Source organism: Pyrus communis, chromosome 7 (assembly GCF_041283825.1).
Source record: "Pyrus communis isolate YQ-2024b chromosome 7, ASM4128382v1, whole genome shotgun sequence".
NCBI lineage: Eukaryota > Viridiplantae > Streptophyta > Magnoliopsida > Rosales > Rosaceae > Pyrus > Pyrus communis.
The window spans coordinates 28,442,988-28,466,867 of NC_142571.1; the positions used below are offsets into that span (position 1 = coordinate 28,442,988).

The 23,880-nt window shown below is 38.4% G+C and overlaps 1 protein-coding gene and 1 pseudogene across 6 annotated transcripts; both read left to right on the top strand.

Moving 5' to 3' along the window:
• The first annotated feature begins 12,079 nt into the window (after positions 1-12,079).
• Positions 12,080-19,042, top strand: LOC137735270 (homeobox-leucine zipper protein HDG1). Of its 6 annotated transcripts, none has more exons than XM_088696945.1 (9): positions 12,080-12,430; positions 14,431-14,645; positions 14,766-14,883; positions 15,005-15,676; positions 15,908-16,009; positions 16,095-16,307; positions 17,527-17,701; positions 17,788-18,155; positions 18,246-19,042. In XM_088696945.1, exons 2-9 carry the CDS (start codon positions 14,437-14,439, stop codon positions 18,612-18,614), a joined length of 2,226 nt encoding a protein of 741 aa, XP_088553071.1. In that variant the 5' UTR covers positions 12,080-12,430; positions 14,431-14,436; the 3' UTR covers positions 18,615-19,042. The 6 variants fall into 6 exon arrangements, with proteins under 6 accessions (XP_088553071.1, XP_088553073.1, XP_088553072.1 ...); XM_088696947.1 differs by having other exon boundaries at positions 12,289-12,430; positions 14,434-14,645; XM_088696946.1 differs by lacking the exon at positions 12,080-12,430 and adding an exon at positions 12,924-13,087.
• A 2,139-nt stretch (positions 19,043-21,181) lies between these two features.
• LOC137733445 (protein ROOT PRIMORDIUM DEFECTIVE 1 pseudogene) lies at positions 21,182-22,683 on the top strand (annotated as a pseudogene).
• Positions 22,684-23,880: the final 1,197 nt, after the last annotated feature.

The following is a 23,880-nucleotide window of genomic DNA, read 5'->3' on the forward strand; positions in this document are numbered from 1 at the left end:
CAGACGCAGAATACTCTTTCTTTTTTTCTTTTTCTTTTTTTTCTTGAAATACGACTTTAGCATAGTCACAGAATGGGCAGTCTAATTTGGTATCGAATTCGTCGTTCATGAGATTTGAACTTAAGACCTCTCGCTTCTAAATGAAGAGAAATACCACTAGACAGTAGTATTAAGTGGCTCATCTTTGCTTTTAAATGCGATGGCTTGCTTGTACGCATTTTAACTGGAAAGGAATATGGTATATACCTCTAGGGGTCCAATTCCAAGCAAAAACTTAATAGAGAGAAGAAAAATATTTGGAAAAATGAATTGAGATCTTCTCTGGACTTTACTGTTTGAAACTTAAGGACTAGCAAATCTGGACCGTTTAAGAGAGATCGGGCTCTTGATTTGTGTGAGGTGGACCAATGAAATGAGTTAATAAGTACATCGGATTCAATTTGAATGGTCCGGATTTGCTGGTCCTTAAACTCTAAACAATGTGATCCGTAGAGGATTTCAACTCTAGAAAAAGACTGAATTATTTTCTCAAGCTAGACCTTCTGTTTATATTTGTCTCAAACATTAGTTTATGCTCTAAATTTGTGGAAAGAAAGTAATCTTGTTTGTTGTTTCATGATTTTCCTACCATTTATAACTTATACATATGCTCTATCTTGGAAAATGATCTCATCAAACCATTATAATTAGCCGGTTCTAAAGTTTTTCACTTTATTCCCTACCTAGTGCTGCATGATTCCTCTTTTCGTTTCATGACGTACGAGTATACTTATGTTATATATTAGGAAAAAAAAAATTTAATGGTATTATTGTCGTAGTTACTTGATAATATATCAAAAAATTCTTGAATAGTACTGTTATCTTAGTAACTCGATTAGAATAGGATTGTTAAAAACGAGAGCATACGATGGAAGATGAAGCAGGTACATCAATCTGCAGGAATCCTGCTAACCATTTATTTTGTGTTGGTCGATCAGAATGATGTGCTGGTGGAGTTTGTTGGGTTGGTCTGAGGTTCTTTTGTTGCTTTGCTTGCTTATGTATACCCTACTTCTACCATCATCACATTTTATACCTACAGTTGGGAAATTCTTCCTGTCTCTCTTGATTCTTCCACAGACTTCTGTAAAAGGGTCCACAACAAAAGAAACCCTAAGCCTAAGATCGAAACACTAAGGAAAAATTAGTATCAGGCCCTAGTTCTTAATATTTATTGATTAAGACCTTATTAGTTTTTAAATTTTGATTGAAGTCCATAGCATTAATGTGATAATGAATTTACATATTTATTACATAATTTTTTAATATAAAAATTATTAATTAGTTTAGGGTTTAATACTCACACCTCTGTTAAACTCATAATTAATTTTCAATTCAAATATTTCCAAAATAATAAAAAATAAAATTAGATTAAGTTTGTACCTATTAGTTTTTTTCTTTTATAAAAAATTCTCAATTTTTTAATCTTAAATGTACCCTTTCATATAATTTTTCCATTTTTTTAATCTTAAATGTACTCATTCTTAAATATACCATTTGTTATATGTAAAATGTATCATTTTTTAAAATATAAAATGGGTACATTCTTTTTCATTGATTTGAGAATGTATCCATATCAAGTTTGATCCAAAAAATTTACTAATATTATTAAGCTTAATATCTTTTTTTTTTCCTATGGTTTTGATTGTTAATTTTGGTGAATGTACCCATATATATGTATGTACACACACACACGCACGCACGCACGCACGCACGCACGCACACACACACACACACACACACAATATTGTCACATCCCGGCCCGAGGCGGACCACTTCCCGGGCCCGCTCAACCACCGTAGCACTATATTGTCCGCTTTGGGCCCCGACTACGCCCTCACAGTTTTGTTTCTGGGAACTCACATGAGAACTTCCCGATGGGTCACCCATCTTGGGAATGCTCTCGCGCGCTACTCACTTAACTTCGGAGTTCCCATGGAACCCGAAGCTAGTGAGCTCCCTAAAGGTCTCGTGCTAAGTAGGGATGGGAATATACATATAAGGATCACACCCCTGGGTGATGTGGGATGTCATAATCCACCCCTTAGGGGCCCGACATCCTCATCGGCACACCACGACCAGGGTTAGGCCCTGATACCAAACTGACACACCCCGTCCGAAATCAGGGTGTGTTGAGGGCCCAAAACGGACAGGGCCCAAAACGGACAATATCGTGCTACGGTGGAGTCGAGCCCGAGAAGTGGTCCCGCCCGGGTCGGGATGTGACAATATAATAGAGAGTATAATTTATATTTTATTATTTTTAATTCCACAAATTATGGGTTTTATTTAAAATCTCATTAATATAAACAATTTCAAATTTCAAATTTTAATTTTTAAAATATAGTAACTTACATTATTACATTAATGTTAAAGATTTCGATAAAAAACTAAAAACTAACAAGGTTTCAGTAAAAAAATATTGATAGTTAGGAACCGCATCTAAATTAAGTGTCCCAAACACTAATCACCAACTAATTTTACTTTGCAAGCATGCCAATCATTGTACATCAACTTTTACTTTTATTTTTACCCCTTAAATCATTTCAAGATCAACAATTTTAAAGCATAAGAAGAACTTTCATGGTACTGGAATACTTGCAGATCGACAAATCTTAAAATCAAGAGAAGGGCTTTCATGCTATCCGACATTCTTAAGCGAATTCATTTTTTAACAAACTGCTAAAAAATTAAAAATGCAGACAAATTGCCAATCCTCCTTTATTTACTTACTCAGCTGCAACAAAGATAAAAGTTCGATGAAAGAACAAACCAGATTACATCCAGGACAATCAATTATCAATCATCAACCCACTCACAGAAAAATTGAGCAGAATCTGAGATGATCATGTTCAGCGCCTGCCCTTGGCCCGACTACCACCAGCCTTGGGGCCCTTGGGTCCAGCACCCTTTGGCAAGTTCACTTTGCCTTGAGACGTTTGTGACTTAGCCATTGCTTCTACCTTCTTTGCCTTCTTTTCGTCCTCGGTTTCCTTAATTCTCTCCTTAATCTCACTGCACAATGCATACATGATGAAGTGATATATATATATATATATATATATATATATATATATATAATTATAAACTACTACTCATTGCTTCTTAATTAAGCCTAGCGTTGTTTATAAAATTTATTAACGATGACATAATTTAACATGGAAAATATATACCTACCTAAAAGTAGCATCTCGAACCTCAAGTTTCTCGCTTCTTCTTTTATATATGATCGATCTCCAATGTAGCTCCTGTAAAAGTGTAAAACTCTCAGTTTCAGCTTAGAATTTGCATACCCTTCAACTGATGGGTTGCATGTATTTATAATCATTTTGAGATTACATAAGAGGTTTATCAACCCTATTTACACGGCACTATTTGAATTTGAATAATACATCTGTGAAAACACACTTTCAAACCTTTAAAACTAATCTAGAACTATCGGATAAGGATAAGGATTGCATTCCTGAATAACAGACTTTAGAGTTTAAACATGAGCTGGATTCTTGTAACTCGGACTTGGTCTAACAGCCCCCCGCAAGCTGACAGGCCGAGAAACAACTGGAAGCTTGGACACCAAAAGCTTGAAACGCGAGGAAGACAAGCCCTTTGTAAACAAATCAGCGAGCTAATCTTGAGAACAAATAAAATGTACCAGAAGCTGCTTTCGAACCACCCTCTCACGGACATAGTGATAATCGACCTCCAAGTGTTTTGTCCGCGAATGAAATACTGGATTGGAAGCTAAGGTTATGGAAGAGACATTGTCGCACCATATGTGGGGAAGGAGAAGATGCAGATGAAGGTCTTTGAATAATGACCTGAACCAAGATAGCTCAGCAGCAGTGTAGGCTAGTTGCCTATATTCAGCTTCTGTACTTGACCGAGAGACAGTCTTCTGTTTCTTTGAGCTCCAAGACACCAGATTGGACCCCAAATAAATACAAAAACCTCCTGTAGAGTGACGGGTATCAGGATTGCCCGCATAGTCGGCATCAGAAAAAGCATGCAGTTGCATATCTCTAGGTTTATAAACAAGACCATGATCATACGTGGCCTTTAAATATCGCAGGATACGTTTCACTGCCATCCAATGAGTGTCCTTGGGTGAGTGCATACATTGGCACACCTGGTTAACAGCATATGAGAGATCCGGTCTCATGACGGTTAAATATTGCAACGCACCAACGACACTGCGATATTGTTCAGGATGCTTGTAGGGTTTACCAACATAAGCACTCAATTTTTGGCCTGCAGAAACTGGAGTGGAAATTGGCTTGGCATCTTTAAACTTCGTTCGCTCAAGCAAGTCCAGAGCATACTTGGATTGAGTCAAATGCATGTTGTGACCAACGTAAGTGGCTTCAACGCCCTAGAAATAACTAAGGGGACCCAAGTCTTTCATGGAAAACAAAGTGCTAAGCTTCGTGATCAACCATGCCATTTGAGTATTTTTGTTTCCTGTGAGCAATATGTCATCCACATAAATAAGCAAAATCAAATAAACTCCTCTTTGATTAAAAACAAACAAGGAATAGTCACACATGGATTCTTGGAACCCTAACTGAAGGAGAAACTCAGAAAATCGTTGAAACCAGGCCCTAGGCGCCTGTTTTAAATCATATAAACTACGTTGCAGTTTACAAACATAGTTAGGATACTGGTTATCAACAAAACCTGGTGGTTGCCTCATGTACACATCCTCATTCAAATACCCATGTAGAAATGCATTCTGAACGTCCAATTGTCGAACATGCCACATCTTTGAAACTGCCAAACTCAACACAAGTCTAATGGTACTATGCTTGACAACTGGACTAAAGGTCTCCGTATAGTCGATCCCGGATTGTTGATGAAAGCCATTAGCCACAAGCCTAGCCTTATGTCGCTCAATCGAGCCATCTGCACGCCGTTTTATCTTGAAAACCCACTTGTTTGGCAATAAGTTCATGGCACGATGGTAAGGCACAAGAGTCCACGTACCACAGCGCTGCAAGGCACTGAATTCTTGAGCCATTGCATTCCTCCATTCTTTATGCTTTATGGCCTGACTAAAACATGTTGGTTCTGTCACCCATAGTGTTAGTATTAACATACAAAGCATATTTCGGGTTTGGCTTTTGTATCCCAGCTTTAGACCGAGTGGTCATAGGATGGATAAGAGGGGGGTCAGGAACCATCACAGGATCACAGTGTTGTGACTGAGTCTGGTTCACAAGGACAGCAGCAACTATTTCTTGCTCATCTTGGTTTGGGAGAGGTTCACTAGGACTGGAAATGGGGGCAAGATTGGGAGTAGGAGCAGGTGGTTCATTCAGTGGTTGAGTATCTGGGAACCTATTTGTAGTGGCGGGTTGGACATTGGGTGTGGCTAGACTGTGGTTAGTTGGTGGACCAGGGATATGATATGAAAATCAAAAATAAGCTCAGAGGTTGGAGAGATACCTTTTGTGCAGACGTTTTCCTTAAGAAATGTAAGTTCCTGGAAGGGAAATGAGTCCTCATCGAATAATACATGGCGAGACAAATACACTCGTCTCGTGGATAAATCCAAACACTTGTATCCTTGGTGATTCAACGAATATCCTAAGAAAACACATGACTTAGACTTGGGTTGAAGTTTGTGTTTGGCATAGGGTGTCAACCAAGGAAAACATTTACACCCAAATACTTTAAAGGATTCATAAATCGGTGTTCTATGAAATAGCTTTTCATATGGAGATTTGTTTGACAAAACCTTAGTTGGTAACCTATTAATGAGATATGTGGCTGTCAAACAGGCATCAAACCAATATTTGTCAGGGATGTGGGCATGGGAAAGCATGACAACACTAGTTTCGACTATGTGGCGATGTTTTCGTTCTGCCATTCCATTTTGCTCAGGGTGTTTAGGGCATGAAAACCGTTGGGAAATACCTTGAGTCGTAAGAAACTGTTTAAAGGCTTGACTCTTATACTCACCACCTTCATCACATTGAAGGGTTTTAATGAATGTGTTAAACATTTTTTCAACCTGCGCCTTAAATGTAACAAAAATGCCAAATACTTCAGATTTGTTTTTCAGGGGAAAAATCCAAGAATAGCGAGAATAATCATCGACAAACAAAACATAATAACGAAAACCTTCAATTGATATAACTGGTGAACACCACACATCGGAATGCTAAAGTTCCAAAGAAGATTGAGACACAGACTCGAACTTGCTAAAGGGAAGTTTGGTACTCTTGCCCAAAGGACAAGAATCACAAAACATTACATCGGCAGTACCATGACTTGGTACTTGATTATTTGAAATTAAAAACTTAATAATTGAAGACGCAGGATAACCAAGATGAGAGTGCCATTTTTTGGCTGAGACTCTAACACCTAAGAACGTTGAAATAGGATACTTGGATAATCCACCGCCACCTGGAAATGGGTATAACCCATTCTCACATCTCCCTCGGAAAAGCGTCTTCTAGCTCTTGAGGTCCTTGACAAGGAAAAAATGAGGAAATATTAGTAGGTAGCAATGGTTATCAAGAGTGAATTTATGGGCAGAAATAAGGCTAGTGGAGGCGGATGGACAATGGAGTATATTGTTTAGTTCAAATGAGTAAGACTTAGTACTGATTTTATTCGAACCAGAATGTGTAATGGAAAAGCCAGTATCATTACCTACACCACCAATATTCTCATTACCATTGTACTCCTTTGGATTTGCCAGATTTTGAATATCAGGAGTGACATGGGCATTAGCTCCTGTGTCCAATAACCAGGTGCCATTTTGTTGTCGATTCAAAGTAATTGGTGAAGAGGCCATAGCAGTAAGACGTTTGGTTGGAATACGTCCTTCATAAGCACCATTCATGCGCTGATAACAATCTAAAGTAGGATGTCCAGGCTTACCACAAATTTGACAAGTGATTCTCTCTCCACTTGTATTGAAGCGTTCCCCATTGACGGCAGGATTACGCTGATTATTGTTGCGGGGAAAGAAACTTCGCTGGTTGATATTAGAAGCACCACCTCGATTGGACGGAAAGCCACCACGTCCATTTCCACGAGAACGTCCACCACGTCCTCTTGTAGCTACAAAAGCATTGACTGGAGTAGCTTCCACCACAGGTACAGTTTGTTCCATCATGCGCATCTCCGTGGTCAAAAGGAAGGCTTCAAGGGTTGGGTACGTGATCGGATATCACGTGCCTGAGCTGCATTGACAGTCATCTCGAATGCAGGACCAAGGTTATTAAGAATAATTTGAACCAGTTCATTATCACTTACTGGTTGTCCGGCGAAGGCAAGATTATCGGAAATAGCATTGACACGATCCAAGTAATCAGCTACTGAAAGATCGCATTTTTTGGTCAGGAGCAATTCATTGCGTAGAAAGAGAATGCGATTCTGAGAAGTGGATGTGTAACGCTGCTCAAGAGCCTCCCATGTCGCACGAGACGTGCGTTTGCTGGTAACAGTTGCTAGAACGGAGGCAGTCAGCGAGCCATTGATCCAACTCAGAACCATTTGATCGCGTTGCACCCATGTAACATACTCCGGATTGACAGCAGTATGTCCAGCCAAGTGTTTCGGAGGACAATCCAGAGAGCCGTCGACGTAACCCATCAGGTCACGACTCTTCAGTATTGGCAAAATCTACGCCAACCATAGAGGATAGTTGGCACGATCAAGCTTAATATTCACTATGGTAGTCATGGAAGAGGAGAAGGGATTGACAGATGAAGTTGCAAGAGGGGGAAGAATAGGGTTGACATTATTAGTTACAGCCATGGAAACAGTGATGGGGAAGAAAAAAAAACAAGGATCTTTTGTCGTTAGACAGAAAGGCTCAATACCATGTAAAACTGTAAAACTCTCAGTTTCAGCTTAGAATCTGCATACCCTTCAACTGATGGGTTGCATGTATTTATAATCATTTTGAGATTACATCAGAGGTTTATCAACCCTATTTACACGGTACTATTTGAATTTGAATAATACATATGTGAAAACAAACTTTCAAACCTTTAAAACTAATCTAGAACTATCGGATAAGGATAAGGATTGCATTCCTGAATAACAGACTTTAGAGTTTAAACATGAGCTGGATTCTTGTAACTCGGACTTGGTCTAACAGCTCCCACTATGGACCTTGAGTATGGTTTTTACCTGGGAATCAGATCGAACATATCTTATGCCCTTGCTAGGGTACATTTTAAAACCACTAAAATGATACAGTTCAATTCTGAAATCCCATTTACAATAATAATTACGTTAATTACAACAAATTTTAATGGAAAAAAAATGCCGATTTCGACCAAAAATTTAAAATACAACTTCAGTGAAACAACCAACACATTAAACCCTAATTAATACAATACATGTTTGTGGAAAATGGAAAATACAATGCACTCAAACCTATCAAAATAAATGTTTGTAATTATTTGTCCATCATATTTTTCTCAACAACCAACCAAATCGATCAATAAAATGCACATGCAAACGTACATTTTCATCTAATTCTTACCCAATACCCACCATCATGAATTAACATATAACCGAATGCAGATATCTCAGTTCATTCTGCTTGCATGGATACAAGAACATATATACACATATATACATATATAAATATAAAAGAAATACATAATTGGTGCTTCTCATAGAAAACACTTAAGTATTTTTTCAGAATTAACTTGCATTTTTACTAATGATTGGTTCAAAAACACTCATCAAAATCGTTTTTAGTCATTTTGAAAATACTTTCAAACAAGCCATGCATATTAATACCTGAAAATAGTATAAGCAAATATTTTATGAAAGAGTAATGTTAGGTAAACTAACTTTTTAGACCAAATTTGTAAATCATGTGATGTGTCACTCACAGAAAATAATACGTTAATAAAAATCATGTCATATAGAGCAAAATATAATTAAATAGATGATCTCTACAGGATTACTCATTATAAATTTTTTGATTCAGATATGACAGAGGGTTTTGGCTTTGAGTAATGATATACTTACCGTCTAATTGTATCATCTTCCTAATAAAGATAAAGTCCGCCAACGCATATGAGTTCTATCTCTATTAGAAAAATAATACAATTACATGATAAGAATAACATTTTTGTTTGACTTTTGACCAAGAAAAAAATATGGATGGCTGTGAGCGGGCCATACCTGGAGAGAAGACCACGTAATTACTTTCAAATGCTAAGAATTTTATGGGCCAGGCGGTGCCAACTTTGAAACAGTGGGCTGGGCTTTATGGTCAGAAGTTCGAATTGTGAACCCAACAGAGGAAAATAAATTGTTATATTCAATTTTAAATAGAGAAAAACATAAGGGTATATTTGAAATAAACCAGCTTATCAAATCTTACTCGATTATGGTAATCTGTATTTGTGTAGTTTAATCTTAAATAAAAACTAAACTGGACAGATATGGAAGTCACTTAATACTACAATCTAGTTGTATTCATTTTTACTTGTAAGATAGAGGTTTTTAGGTTATATTCTCATCAAATGCGGATTAAACCACATTATTGCTGACCTATTATGAGGCTAAGTCGATCCCTCTCCCTTAGTGTGGATCGACTCCCTTAGTGTAAATGATATTGTTTGTTAAAAAAAAAAAAAAAGGGAACCTGCGTACGAGATTTTATGTTTAATTTCCTTCCAATATGGGTAATGAATTCATATTTTTATAACTTAGTTTAATCTTTGATCCCAAAAAAAAAAAAAAAAAAAAAAAAAAAACCTAGTTTAATAATTAAAATCATGTAAAAATAGTTCTTACGAGTTTTTAACATCACAAATTAAACCCAATTACGGCCAATGCTGTGATTTGTGAATCTTTTAAAAAAAATTAGAAGAAAATATTGAAAATCCGATCTCGTGTTCGAGTTCTTTTTTACACCAGTAAACATATCGTACACTTTTAAAGAATAATTACGAAGCCTTATGTTAATATTCAGCTTCAAGTAGTGAAAGAGATGAAAGAGTTTCTATTTATTTTGCACCAATATAATGATGCTACAAAATCATTAATTCAGAGATATATATAAACACACGATAAAATAATCTATGACACCCATGAATCATAATATACCAAAGTTGGCCACTACGTGGAAACCATGCACTCATGCACTAAACCTAATCATCGTAACATTACTATAGTTATAAGTTGTTTTAATGTATATTCAACACTCCATAAACCACTATAAGGTGGTTCAGTTGTTGGGAACGACTTCTAAGCTCGTATTCCAGTACGTTTTGAGTTTAATTTTTGGCACTGATGAATCACACGAGAGACTAATATGCCTCAGTGAGTCTTTCTAACCTCCAAAAGAGTGAAATGTCGTGACAAAATCACCGGTTAATTCCTTTTTGTAAAAAGAACACTCCATATAGACAAGGGCATGCTAATTACCGTCAATTCATCAACCCTCGGTAACTATATTTTGTATACGTTGGTATGCATGTAATATTTTTGAAAAATAGACAAGGGCATGCTAATTACCGTCAATTCATCAACCCTCGGTAACTATATTTTGTATACGTTGGTATGCATGTAATATTTTTGAAAAAACTGTGAATGCATGAGTTGATAATAATATTAGGTAAAAATTAAGCTATAATAGAGAAGATTAAGGTTGATATTTCCAAACATTATTGGCAAAAATAAAGGAGAAACTCCTCGTATTTATTATAGTCAAATTGAGATAAATATAAATACTTGTGGTTTTTATTTGTTAGGTTTACATTGAGTGTTGAACTTAGCTTTATGCCATCAATAATGGAGCCATTGAGTTAGAGTTGGTATGAACAACAATAATTCATAGTTTTTGGATACAAACTTCATGCTTCACCATAAGTTCACGACCAACTATTTAGACTAAATTTTGTAAAACATGTAGCATGGTTTTTGATAATTTAATTATTACTTAAGTTTTGATTAGCATGCTTATTTTTTATTAGGGACACATCACATGATTTGCAAGTTTAATCTTGAAAATTGGTCTACATAGCATTACTCTAAGTGTTTTTTTTTTTTGGAACAAACAATTATCTACATTGGTTAGGAGAGTAGGTTAAGCCTCACAATGAACTAGCAATAATATGGTTCAAATTCGCCTTTGGCGAGAATTGAACCTAAAACCTTTTACTTACAAGCGAAGAATAATATCACTAGACCGTAGAACTAAGTGACAACATTACTCTAAGTTAACTTGTAACAATGATGCCACTTGTAAAGTAAGTATAGAGTTAAGATTATTTTTATAATGAATAGCAAAAAAAGATTTATCAAAATTATAAATGGTTCGATAATGATATTCAATAACTTCGCGTGAAAGAAAAAACTTATGCGGTCAAAGTTATAGATACGGATGACATATTTATAGAATTTCCAAACGGACATGCACCTGCGACACACGTGCAGTAGGATAAGAATTAAGGTACAAAAAAGGAAGATGAAGTCAATTAGATATGCACGTGAATATATTATCGTAAAATAGAAACCAATTAAAAATAAAACAACTGTGTGATTCTTTTTACGTAACGGCCTTTTAATAAAGTTCTATATCTTATTATGACCGCATCCATTCATATTTGAGAAAATAGAAAGATAAGAGAAAGTTCAATGTATTTGCTAAAAAATTTCAAGTTCATAGTTTTCTTCAAACTTTAATAAATTCGAATGTACATATTATTTTTGAATTTATAAAAATAATCTAATGGAAATCATAACTAATTGTAATTTTGTGAAAGAAATTGAAAGGATTTGGACAATGCATGCACATTGTAATATTTGAAAAATGAAGGGTATTTTTGTAAATGAAGAAGCTATATCCGGTAATAAAAAAGCAGTGATGTCATACAGCAGCCAAAGTTCACCAAACCCTACAGTCTAGGTGGGCGTTTAGATTTAAGGAATCTTCTCAAATGACTATAACACCCTCAGAAAGCGCATCAACAACGATGTGGCGTACACACCGACTCAAAACCCCGCGAAAGGCAAGTACACAAAAATAAGAGCACCGCACGCGCGTGAAAGCAGATTTGGGCGGATTTTACGAACCATGTGGGCCCCCTACGCCCCTTCCTTTTCTGGCTATCTCTCTCCTCTCTTTCTCTCTCTCTCACTTCTCTATATAATAACATGCGTTCAGTGACAGTCAGAGAGAGAAAGTTTTAGAGTGAGAAAATATGGTGTGCACGAACAAGGACGAGGAGAGGAGGTGAGAGGGAAGGGAAGGGAAGGTGCAAAATTTATGCCAAATTTTGATTCAATCAAGGCGTAGAGCTAGAGAGAGAAGGAAGAAAAAGAACAAACAAAATTTATTTAACAAAGAAAGGGTCCATTGACTCTTTTGGATTTTAATTTTTCCTCTCTGGGAGAAAGAAAGAGACTCGTAAGTCAGCTGCAAATCTTCAACTCCCATTGTTTAATGCCATTAATTATTTTTTGTTTATCGGTTTTTGTTGTTTGTGGTCAATTATCTGTGGCTTCTTTGGCAAAATGTTCTTTGAAACGATGTAACTCTTCATTTTAGTTTTTGACGTTGAAAATTTATAGAAATGGTATTTGAGTTTGTTACCGTTAGTCATTTTTGTTATTATGTGAGAATCTATGTTAAATTGGGAGAATTTTTGTCTAACAACCCCTCAATCTTGTTTTTCATTTAACGCACATTTTCACGAAATGATTAAAATGATTGAGATAGACAAATTCCGGATATTACTTCTATCAATTTTCAGTGTGAAGATCCCAAGTTAGGAGTTATCCAAATTTTAAAAATCTTTTTTTGCTAAAAGCTAATATCTGTTTTACTTGTGAAAAAAGACATGATTTTTTCACTCTGTGAAATTTATATGATTTTGATTGGTTTTGACTCTTTTTTGTAGTATTTGCCTGTCCTTTTCTCTTCCACAGATAAGAGAGAGGGAGGGAGGGAGAGGGAGAGGAGAGACGGTGGGGGTGTTGTGAAAATCCATCGAAACATCTGGTTAACTGTGTGACATAGACGGAGGGAGGCTTTTAGTACTTTGCCCACTGTCAAAATTAAAAGGTAAACCTTTTCGCCGTACTGGGTTGGTTGCATGCCATCCAACCATCTATCAGTAACTTTGTAGGTTGTAGAGAGAGAGAGAGGGGGGAGGGGAGGTCCACCGAGTCTATATGAGAGGGGGGGGGGTGGGGAGAGTGGGGTGGGGGGGGGGGGGCGCGGGTGTGTGGGGAGAGTGAGGTGGGGGGGGTGGGGGTGTGGGGAGAGAGAGAGGGAGGGAGGAGAGAGAGGTCGGTCCACAGTCTATTTTTTTGCTTGGATTTGGTTAATGATGTAATCCAAAAGTCGTAAGTATAATAGTGTGAATAAGATAAGCTTTGTCTTTCTTCCCTTCAAAGTTTTGTGCTTGTTTGTCTTTTCCTTTTCCTTCTGCCATAATTTTAGAGACCCTTTGGGAGTTCAGTTTCCCTTTCTTTTGAAAAAAATAAAATTGAGGTATTTCAATCCTGCCAAACAATTAGGGTTTGTTCTCATAGTTTTGGAAGGAAGGGAAGTGATGGGAGACGAAAGGGGATTGTGTATGTGTGAACTGGGAATCAGAAAATAAAGGGATTTTCTAACTTTTCTTGTCCCGTTGCTCTTCTTTCCTTTATCTGTAAACAGATTTTCTAGAGAGAGAGAGAGAGAGAGAGAGAGAGTCATGCGTGGGCGTTGACAAAGGAAGCGGCTTTTTCTTCTGTTTCTACTTGGAATGCAATTCCTGCTTTTTCAGTCTTTAGCTCAATCTGGCAATTGCTTGGGTAAAAGGTCAATGATATAGAATAAAAAACTCATTAGCAGCATACCCTTGTGAAAGTGATAGTGACTACCTATTTTCTAGGCTATAAAAACATGCAGAGCCAGCTTAGAGAGAGAGAGAGAGAGAGAGAGAGAAAGAGAAAGAGAGAGTCAATTAGTCAACAAATTCAGAGAAGCTTTAGGGTCTGTAGAGTCCAAGGGGTTTCAAATTTTCAATCTTTTCAATCAGTTTTTTGACAAATTTTAATGAGTTTGGGAGGTTTGATCCGCAGCAGCGGGGGTGGAAATAGTGGAGGTGGGAGAGGAAGAGTTGTGGCTGAAATTGCTCCACATGCCCGATCCTTCATGCCTAGTGGCACCATTGCACACCCACACTTTCTCTCTTCCCCAATCCCCAATCCTATGCAGACTTCCTCCGCTGCCCTCTCTCTCTCCATTGTATGCTGTCTTCTCTCTCTAAAAATCAATCACCTTTCCCCCTGATTCATGTCTTAAAACCCCATTGTTTGTTTCTTCTGTTTTTTGGTTTAGATGTTATTGATGATGTTTTTGTTTGCGTCTGTTCTGTTGTTGTTGATGCTGTTCCTGTTGGTGTTTGGTTTGTGCAGCAGAAGATGGACGGTCACAGTGAACTTGGTTTCGCTGAGAATTTCGACCCCGGGATCATCGGAAGGCTGAGGGATGATGAGCACGAGAGCAAGTCGGGGAGTGATAACTTTGAGGGCGCATCTGGGGATGATCAGGAGGGCGGCGGAGGCGACCAACCGCCGAGGAAGAAGAAGTACCATAGGCACACTCCTAACCAAATCCAAGAACTTGAAAAGTACGTTTTTTTCCTTCTCAAATTCTTAATTTTATAAAAAAGTACGTTTTTTTGGGGATTGTGGGACTTGATTTGTAAGAGGGGTCCGTTTTGTTTGTCTGTTGTTTTGTTTTTGTGTAGTTTTTTCAAAGAGTGTCCTCATCCGGATGAGAAGCAAAGGTCGGAGCTCAGCCGGCGTCTCGGCTTAGAGTCGAAGCAAGTCAAGTTCTGGTTTCAGAACAGAAGAACTCAGATGAAGGTATTGTCACATTACTTACTTGGCTACTTTGTTGTTTGTTGGCAATTTAATTTAGTAATGTGTTAGATTTGGTGGTTGATTTTGTGAATGATGGGAATGTTAATTGGTAATTTTGAATCAGACACAACTCGAACGCCACGAGAATATAATTCTCAGGCAAGAGAATGACAAGCTGATAGCTGAGAATGGTGTGATGAAGGATGCTATTTCAAACCCAGTTTGCAACAATTGTGGTGGCCCGGCCATTCCTGGTCAAATATCGTTTGATGAACACCAGCTTAGGATTGAGAATGCTCGATTGAAGGAAGAACTGAACCGGATATGTGCCATGGCGAACAAGTTGCCCATCTCCTCCTTGGGCATTCCTGGCTCTATTCTGAATGCAACCTCCGGTTTGGAACTTGGGGTTGGAAGGAATGGGATGGATGGTATGAATGCTGTGAGCGCTGGGTTGCCAATGGGGTTTGATTTAGGAGATGGGATTTCAAGCTCTTCCCCTATGATCCCTCCAGTTAAGACCTCGTCGGGCATGATGGGGAATGAGGTACCATTTGAGAGATCTATGTACATAGATCTTGCATTGGCAGCTATGGATGAATTGGTGAAGATGGTTCAGGTAGATAGCCCCCTGTGGATCAAAAGTTCAGATGGGACAGATATATTGAACATTGAGGAGTACCAGGCATTTTCTTGCATTGGTATGAAACCTAGCAGCCTTGTAACTGAAGCCACAAGGGACACTTGTGTCGTAATAGTAAACAGCTTGGCTCTCGTTGAGACATTGATGGATGCGGTATGCTATCCTACTCTTTGTTTCAAGAAGCTTTTGATTATTTGTCTCGACTTACCTGTTAGCATGAGGATTGATAAATATTGATGTCGTTAATATTTGAACATTGGAGTTTGTAGATTGAGATGATATATTTGGTTCCTTGATTAATTTTGACTATAATCCTACAAATAGAATAACTTTTTAAGCTAAGTGTTTGAAATTCAAGTTAACCATTTTATTTTCTTTGAATAGAATCGATGGGCAGAAATGTTTCAGTGTTTGGTCGCTCGAGCCTCCACCATTGATATGATATCCAACGGCATCGATGGGACCAGAAATGGTGCTCTTCAACTGGTATGTGTCTCTTTGCTCTTCACTCTTATCCACCTTCTCTTTATAATGATGCAAATTTGGAACTCACGAGGATCTTGTTCTGTAGATGTATGCTGAGCTTCAAATGCTATCCCCTATGGTCCCTGTCCGTCCGCTGAAGTTCCTCCGTTTTTGCAAGCAACATGCAGAGGGTGTATGGGCTGTGGTTGATGTTTCCATTGACATCAATCAAGAAGTTCCCAACACAAACCCGTTTGTGGACTACCGGAGGCTTCCTTCTGGATGCGTTGTGCAAGATATGCCTAACAATTGCTCCAAGGTAAATTATAGTCGATGCCATTTCCTTATTTGTTACATCTAACTTTCCATGCAATCTTATGGTTATTTATGAATCAAGATTATTGAGCTGGCCTTTGCTGTGTATATTTTCCTTCTACGATATAACTGTGGTTGTTGAGTTACATAATTCGAGTTTGTTGAGAACACAACAAGGTGAAATTATGGGTGGTAAAATTCCAAGAATTTACGCTCTCGATATCACCCAACAAAACTGCTTTCTCTTTGATGAGATTGCTCTTATTGTAATGCACGCAGGACTTCACATGGAAACCGGTACCCTTTATTAGTATTTTACTGAAGAAGATGCTTCTTCCTTGTTCTTAATATATAGTCTTCGAATTTCGAAGCCAGGGTTGCTCATTGTCTGTATTTAATTACCTTACTGCTGCTCTAAGAGATGAGAAAATCAAGAATGCTCCCAGTTTAATACTAGAGAACACCGTCGTATCTGTTTCCGCGTCTCAAATATAATATATCCATAAACCCTTATGTGCAGGTGGAAGTAAAACCCTTGGAAATTTCAATCTTTGTAACATAAACCAAGTATTTGATGCTTCTATTCCTATCTCTCTTTCTGTCATCAGTGTTTTCTTTGTCGTCCACGAGACAGAGTGACCTGGATCCAGTTTTATAGTGTTATATATTGAATTCCATGCAGTCTGATTTTCTGTGCACTATTTTACTACATCGTTCGCTTCTCCACAAGCCGCAGTTTTGACTTTTTATGCTTTATGTTTTCCTCAAACTTGTTTGCTGCACATTTAGTTTATAATCCGTACGCGATTCATGTCAACTCATCTCTAGGTGATATTATCTCGACCCTCATCGTCTTTCTCCGATCGTGCCCTCTCTCTCTCTCTCTCTCTCTCTCAGACACACATCCATACACATGACAATGTTTTTTTTAGTTTGCATTTGAACTTGGCAAAATAGGGCACTTTTTTCTTAGCTAAGCATGAAAGCCGAAAAGGGTCACTTTGGTAAATTCATATGGTGGCTGCTTGGCCTGATTGATCATAAAATAGGGAGCGGTTAAAGCTTAGTTTTGGATGTACTTTTTGTCTTTTCTAATTATGCAATGCTATCTTCTACGTATGAATCAAGTTTCTTGACCAAAAATAAAAGATACAAACTGAATTTTGGGTATTAAAAGAGCTATCTTTTAAAATATTTTGGCTTTCTTCATTTTATTTTTGTAGGTAACATGGATTGAGCACACTGAATATGATGAGAATATTGTCCACCACCTCTTCCGGGAAACACTGCGTTCGGGTATGGGCTTTGGGGCGCAGAGATGGCTTGCCACTCTCCAAAGGCAAGGTGAGAGCCTGGCATTCCTCATTTCGTCAGCCAACTCCAATGAAGATCTCTCAGGTCACTCCACTCCCTTCTATTACATTTCTCTAACAAATACGCGATGTTTCATATTCTGTATTCTGACAAATACGTATGTTCAACAGGGATAGATGTCAGCGGTAAGAAAAGCATGCTAAAGCTTGCACAGCGTATGGTGGATAACTTCTGTGCTGGGATTTCTGCCTCGTCTGTGCGCAAGTGGGACAAACTTTGCTTTGAAAATGTTAGTGAAGATGTGAGGGTTATGGCCCGGAAGAGTATGAATGACCCCGGCGAGCCACCAGGGATTGTGTTGAGTGTCGCAACAACTGTTTGGCTTCCGGTATCAAGGCATAGGGTGTTTGAGTTTTTGCGGGATGAACAGTTCAGGAAGGACTGGGACATTCTGTCCAGCGGTGTTCCAATGCAACGCATTGTCCAAATTGGCAAGGGCCAAGGAGATGCCAATGGTGTTTCTCTTCTTCGTGCTAACGTGAGTGGCTTCTCGTTACTTTTCTACTCTTTCTACTTCCCATATACACCAGCTGTCTTATTTTGTGTGTGTTATTTTTCCTGATTTCAGGCGCCAAATGCTAACAGTAACATGCTGATATTGCAAGAGACGTGGACTGACCCTACAGGCTCACTTGTAGTGTATGCACCGGTTGACACAGAATCAATAAATGTTGTGATGCGCGGTGGAGATTCTGCCTATGTAGCTCTTCTGCCATCAGGGTTTGCAATCCTTCCTGGTGGCTCGCCTGGCTACGGAGTGGTCAAATCTGAAGGCAATGGCTATGATGGCAGTGGCGGATGCTTGCTGACTGTTGCATTCCAAATTCTGGTTAGCAGCCTTCCTACGGCCAAAATCAACATGGAGTCGGTTGAGACGGTTAGCACTCTCATATCTTGCACCATTCAGAGGATAAAATCGACTCTTCTAGCAGCGTAATGTTTTGAAGACCATGCCCATGCATGCATACCTTCCTGCTTAGCTTTTGTTTTTGCTTTTTGCGTTTTGGGAGAAAGTATATGATAGATGGGAAACCATAGAAGATTAGGATGATACACAGTGAAGGAACTCGAGATTGAGACGTGTCGCGAACAGGGGTTTTGAGTCAAGAACGAACCGCTTTTGGAGAATCTCTGTGTGGTAGATTGCTTAAATGGTTTTCTGGTGTGGTTTTGAACTTGGAAGAACACAGAGTTCGTTGGTTCGGGTATTGACTTTGTGGACCTGTAGGGAAAGGGGTACCCTCAGCTCGGTCTGGTTGCGTTTTGTTAATTGTTATCGATATTTAGCATACAGAATTATTGTGACATTGTTGGAAGAAACCTTTTCTTTTGCTAATGGTTATATTTTGGATTTTGGATGTTTAATGTTGCTGCTAGTTTTATGTTTAATTTGAACGTTGAAAGCTAATCTCGTTGGGTCTCTTTTTCCCTTAGTTATGAAAAGGAGTGATACTCGTATACATTTTTTAGACCTGACAAACGATGGCAAACGAGTCATGTTTGTTGTGTTCGTGTTATCTTCGTGTCATATTTGTTATCTTAATGGTTGTGTCGTGTAAAATCTATTGTCTTAATTGTTTTTAACACGTGACTTGATAACAATTTGATTCATTAACGGTCATATCGTTTCCTATCGAGTTAACAGATCATGCAAGAAATTATCATACCTAATAGACATGACACATAGGTTGTGTTAGTGTCATACCTGTTATCTTATCGAGTTGTCAAATAATGACCCGACTTGTTAACGTGTTCTTAACGAATGATAGGTTAACCAGAAACCTATCATTTTCTTTTAATTTTGTATTGGATTAATGAATCGTGCAAGAAATTGTTAGGGCAACATTTTTGTTTAACAAACAATAGAAATGGTACATTTACTTGTTAAAAACAAACTTTTTTACATGTATCATATTTTTGTCTTAGAACAACTTTCCAAACTTTAAATAAAAAATACTTAAAGAGGAACAATAAATCATGATTTATGCACGACTCACTCAGAGGCTGGCCAAGTCCTAAATGAGAAGGAATAAAAAAGAAAAAAAACAAAAACAAAATATATCTTATCCAAATGGAAGGATTTACTTGCACCCTTTGAGATGTCACCGTGACATAACGGTCTATTATGCAGTGTCATTTGACACGTGCACAAGTTAAAACATGTAAGACCATCTCCAACCGACCCGGCCAAAGGGTCATAAGGCTAAAAATAGCTTAGAATGACACAAAAATCGTTTTCATTCGAGGGCTAGGCCAAAGAGCTTAAGGGCCCCATCAGGCCCAAACCCCCAAATCAGGCCAGCGGGCTGGCAATTTCCAGCCAACCAGCCCTCCAGCTCAACCCTCCAGTGCCAGAATGTCAAGCTTGACATTTTGCCAGCTTTCCAGCCCAACCAATTTGAATGCCAACGGCTACCTGGCGTCAGCATGACGCCAGCTAGCAACGGCTAGCTAACGTCAGGTTAACGTTGGAATTTGATTTTTTTTTTATTTTTTATTTTTGGACGAATTAAAAAAAAAATTCTAATTTTGTTTCCTATAAATACCTACATCATTCCTACAACATTGAAAGCTGAAGATAAGAAGTGCCACGTAGATAAGAATCTTATCTTAAATTTGCACAACCAATTACATTCCGACACGTTGCACTCGAAATCCTATCGGAAAAATTATTAAGATTACATAAAGATAAGAAATCTGGAGAGTTGCTCACTTTAGTGACAAGTGTAACTTGAAATCGTATCCTAAAATTATTGAGATTACATAAAGATAAGAAATTTGGAGAGTTACTCACGTTAGAGACACGTGTTACTCGAAATCCTATCTAAAAAATTATTGAGATTATATAAAAATAAGAAATCTAGAGGCTTATTCATTTGGTGACAAGTGGTACCCAAAATATGTCTGAAAACCTTATTTTAATATGGTAGTTTAATTTAATTAACTATATTAATTTAATTAAAATAATAAATTATATTTGGTCTATAGCCCTTTGGCCCTTCAGTTGGAGATAATTTTTTGTCAAAGGGCTATGTTTGGCCTATGATCCTTTAGCTCTCTCGATTGGAGATGGTATAAAATATGACCTAACTTGTTCATTAAAATACAATCTCTTGCTGACTTATAGGGCTAAAGGGAACCTTTTAACCCTCATTCAATTGAAGATGCCCTAACATTTAATTTGTTTGGAACGTCACGGCCTCGGAGGGTTTAGGAAAGGAAAGTCACTTTCCTAGTCAAAAGAAGAGAACTAGTAGACAAATGAAGGCCCAAAGTTTCCAAACAATTTGCTGGCCCAATGGGTAACTGTTGCCAAACTTTCGGAAGCAGTCATTCAAATTCATTGGTAACATAGTTTCATACACAAGCCTTAAAATGTCCGATAATTATTATTTTGCTCCAAAATTTCAAACTTTCTTACACTAACACCCGCGCGAGTCCAACTAACTTGTCTCACCGATCGTTTCCCCATTCGAATCGTCATCCCCAAAAACCCTACGCAAAACCCTAAACCCCAGAACACCAAAAATGTGCATATTCTTAACCTACTCATCCAATTTCTTCAACCCCAAGTCAAAATCCCTAAACCCCATCACATTCCCCCTCTGCAATCTCACCCCGACCAAACCCAAATCGCAGTCGACCTCCATCCCCAAAAAACAAGGCAGAATCCGCGACCACGGCTACGACAAGTACATGGAAATCGAAAAAAAGACCCAAAAAGTCCTCAAATTTTAGGACCTCATCATGTCGCAACCCAACCAAATCATCCAAGTCTCCTGCCTCGACCTCCTCGCCCGCCGCTTCGGCTTCAAACAGAATGAGGCCGGCGTTTTCGTGCTCAAATTCCCCCACGTTTTCGAGATTTATGAGCACCCGGTTCAGCAGATCCTCTACTGCCGGCTGACCCGAAAAGCCTACCTCCAGATTGAGCAGGAGAAGCAGGCCATGGTGGCACAAATCCACGACGCCGTCACCCGCCTTAGGAAGCTCCTGATGATGTCCAACACCGGGCGGCTCAGCCTCTAGCATGTCCGGATTGCGAGTGCGGAGTTTGGTCTGCCTGATGACTTTGAATACTCGGTAATTCTCAAACAACCTGAATACTTTAGATTGTTTGATGCTAAGGAAATTAGGAACAAGTACATTGAGGTTGTTGAGAAAGATTGTAGTTTATCTGTTTATGTAATTGAAAAACTTAGGGAGATTGAGTATAGAGAGAGAGGGATTGATGCCGAGGATATAAGGTTTTCGTTCATTGTGAACTTTCCAACCGGGTTTAAGATTGGAAAGTATTATAGGATTGCGGTGTGGAAATGGCAGAGATTTCTGTATTGGTCTCTGTATGAGGATGTTTCCGGTTATGACTTGAGGTCGATTGAGGCGCAGAAGCGGATGGGGAAGAGAACAGTTGCTGTGATTCACGAATTGCGGCCGTTGACAGTGGAGAAGAAGATTACATTGGAGAGGATTGCCCATTTTAGAATGGCGATGAATTTGCCGAATAAGTTGAAAGACTTTCTGCTTCAACATCAGGGGATTTTCTATATTTCGACTAGAGGAATCACGGGAAGCTTCATACAGTGTTTCTTAGGGAGGCTTATAAGAAGGGTGAGTTGATAGAGCCAAATGATTTGTGTTTGGCGAGAAGGAAATTGGCTGAGTTGGTTTTGATTAGCCCTAGGAAGGCAAGAATAGATAGTGAATTGGTTAGTTACTACAGAGATTGGGAAGACGATGAGACGGGGCATGTTGGAAGAGAACGTGTTGGGAATGCTTTTGAGGATTTAGAAGGCGGGAATGATGATAGGCGGGAGAAGGATGTGAAGGATGGTACGAACTCAGATAGTGGTGGTGATTATGACTCTGATTGATGAGGATGATCGATTGTGGTGAAACTATGGATGAGAAGGTTTGCCATGAAGCCGAGTGAGTGAGATAGAACTCGTATTTGCTACTTGAATCTTCACAGTTGACAGTTGTGGAAGTTTCGGCAGGAAGAAGAATAATCGACTACTATATCATCTAACTTAAGTGTCTTTGAAACATGATGAGTGGTTGCTGATCGAGGGTGGCATTTATATGAAGCAGAATTGCTTCATCATGGGCAGCACCTCATACGGAGCTGGATTTTTGAAGATTGGTGGAGGGCAAAGTTTCAATGCCAGTAGCCTTTTAGGCTTTTGCACAACTTGAAGGGATCCTGAAATTGAAGTTTTTGAGGTGAGTTAAAACTTTGGTTGTGGTTATCTTTTCACTACCATTGCCTCTTTACCTTTTGAATTCGAAAGAAACCATTTTTGAAGCATTTGAAGACATTGAACTTGAGCACGAATAATTGGACGAGATTTACTTTCGGAGATTATTCTTGAAGGTTTCTGAAATTAACCGAGACTATCACCACTGATGTGTAATATATTACTGAACATACCTTTGATCCTGAGGTCAAGCATTATTGCATTCAAATGGATCCTCAAAATTCGAAATTTCAGGAGAATATGTGGCTAGGTGAACTGAAAACATTCACATCCTCCTATACATTGGTTAGGCCAATTGATCAAGGCACAATGGGTATGCCCGTCCCACTGCATCCTAGTTCAAATCCTCTCACCATCGATTGTTGTAGTTTAAATGCCAAACAAGAAACATTGATGGTCTTGGCCAATTGGTCCAGAAGACAAGGGAGGAACTTCTATGGTAAATGGATATATTGCCACCGTGACGTTCAGTATGACAATGCCAAGGATATAACGACATGTAGAGAAAAATTAACACCTAGTATTGTTTTGGTGGCACATGACATCATGGTGACATTATAGTGTCAAGGATACAATGACATGCGGAGAAAACTTAACACTTATTATCGTAGTTAGGGATGGGCAATGATTATGGCGGACGGGTAACCGCGGTTATTTACCATAACCGTTTAAGCTTTTACTCACATAACCGTTCACCCGTTGGGTATTTACATAAACGGGTATACATATACTCATAACCGTTTATAAACGATTAACCATACCTATAACCGCATATCCATTTACCCATAACCGCGTACCTGTTTACTTTTTTTTTTTCTTACCCGTCTACCTATTTTTTTAACAACTTGAAAATTAAAAAGAAATTTGTCATAATTTTCTTCTTTCTAACTATTAAATACTGTTATAAGTACATTTAACATGTATTTTTATATTAACGGCAATATT

Excerpts from the sequence above, each read along its gene's own strand:
- LOC137735270 (XM_068474684.2), top strand. The coding sequence starts at position 14,069 with ATGAGTTTGGGAGGTTTGATCCGCAGCAGCGGGGGTGGAAATAGTGGA. Across the intron at positions 14,261-14,430 it reads CTGCCCTCTCTCTCTCCATT|CAGAAGATGGACGGTCACAG; the intron begins GTATGCTGTCTT and ends TGGTTTGTGCAG. Across the intron at positions 14,646-14,765 it reads CAAATCCAAGAACTTGAAAA|TTTTTTCAAAGAGTGTCCTC; the intron begins GTACGTTTTTTT and ends GTTTTTGTGTAG.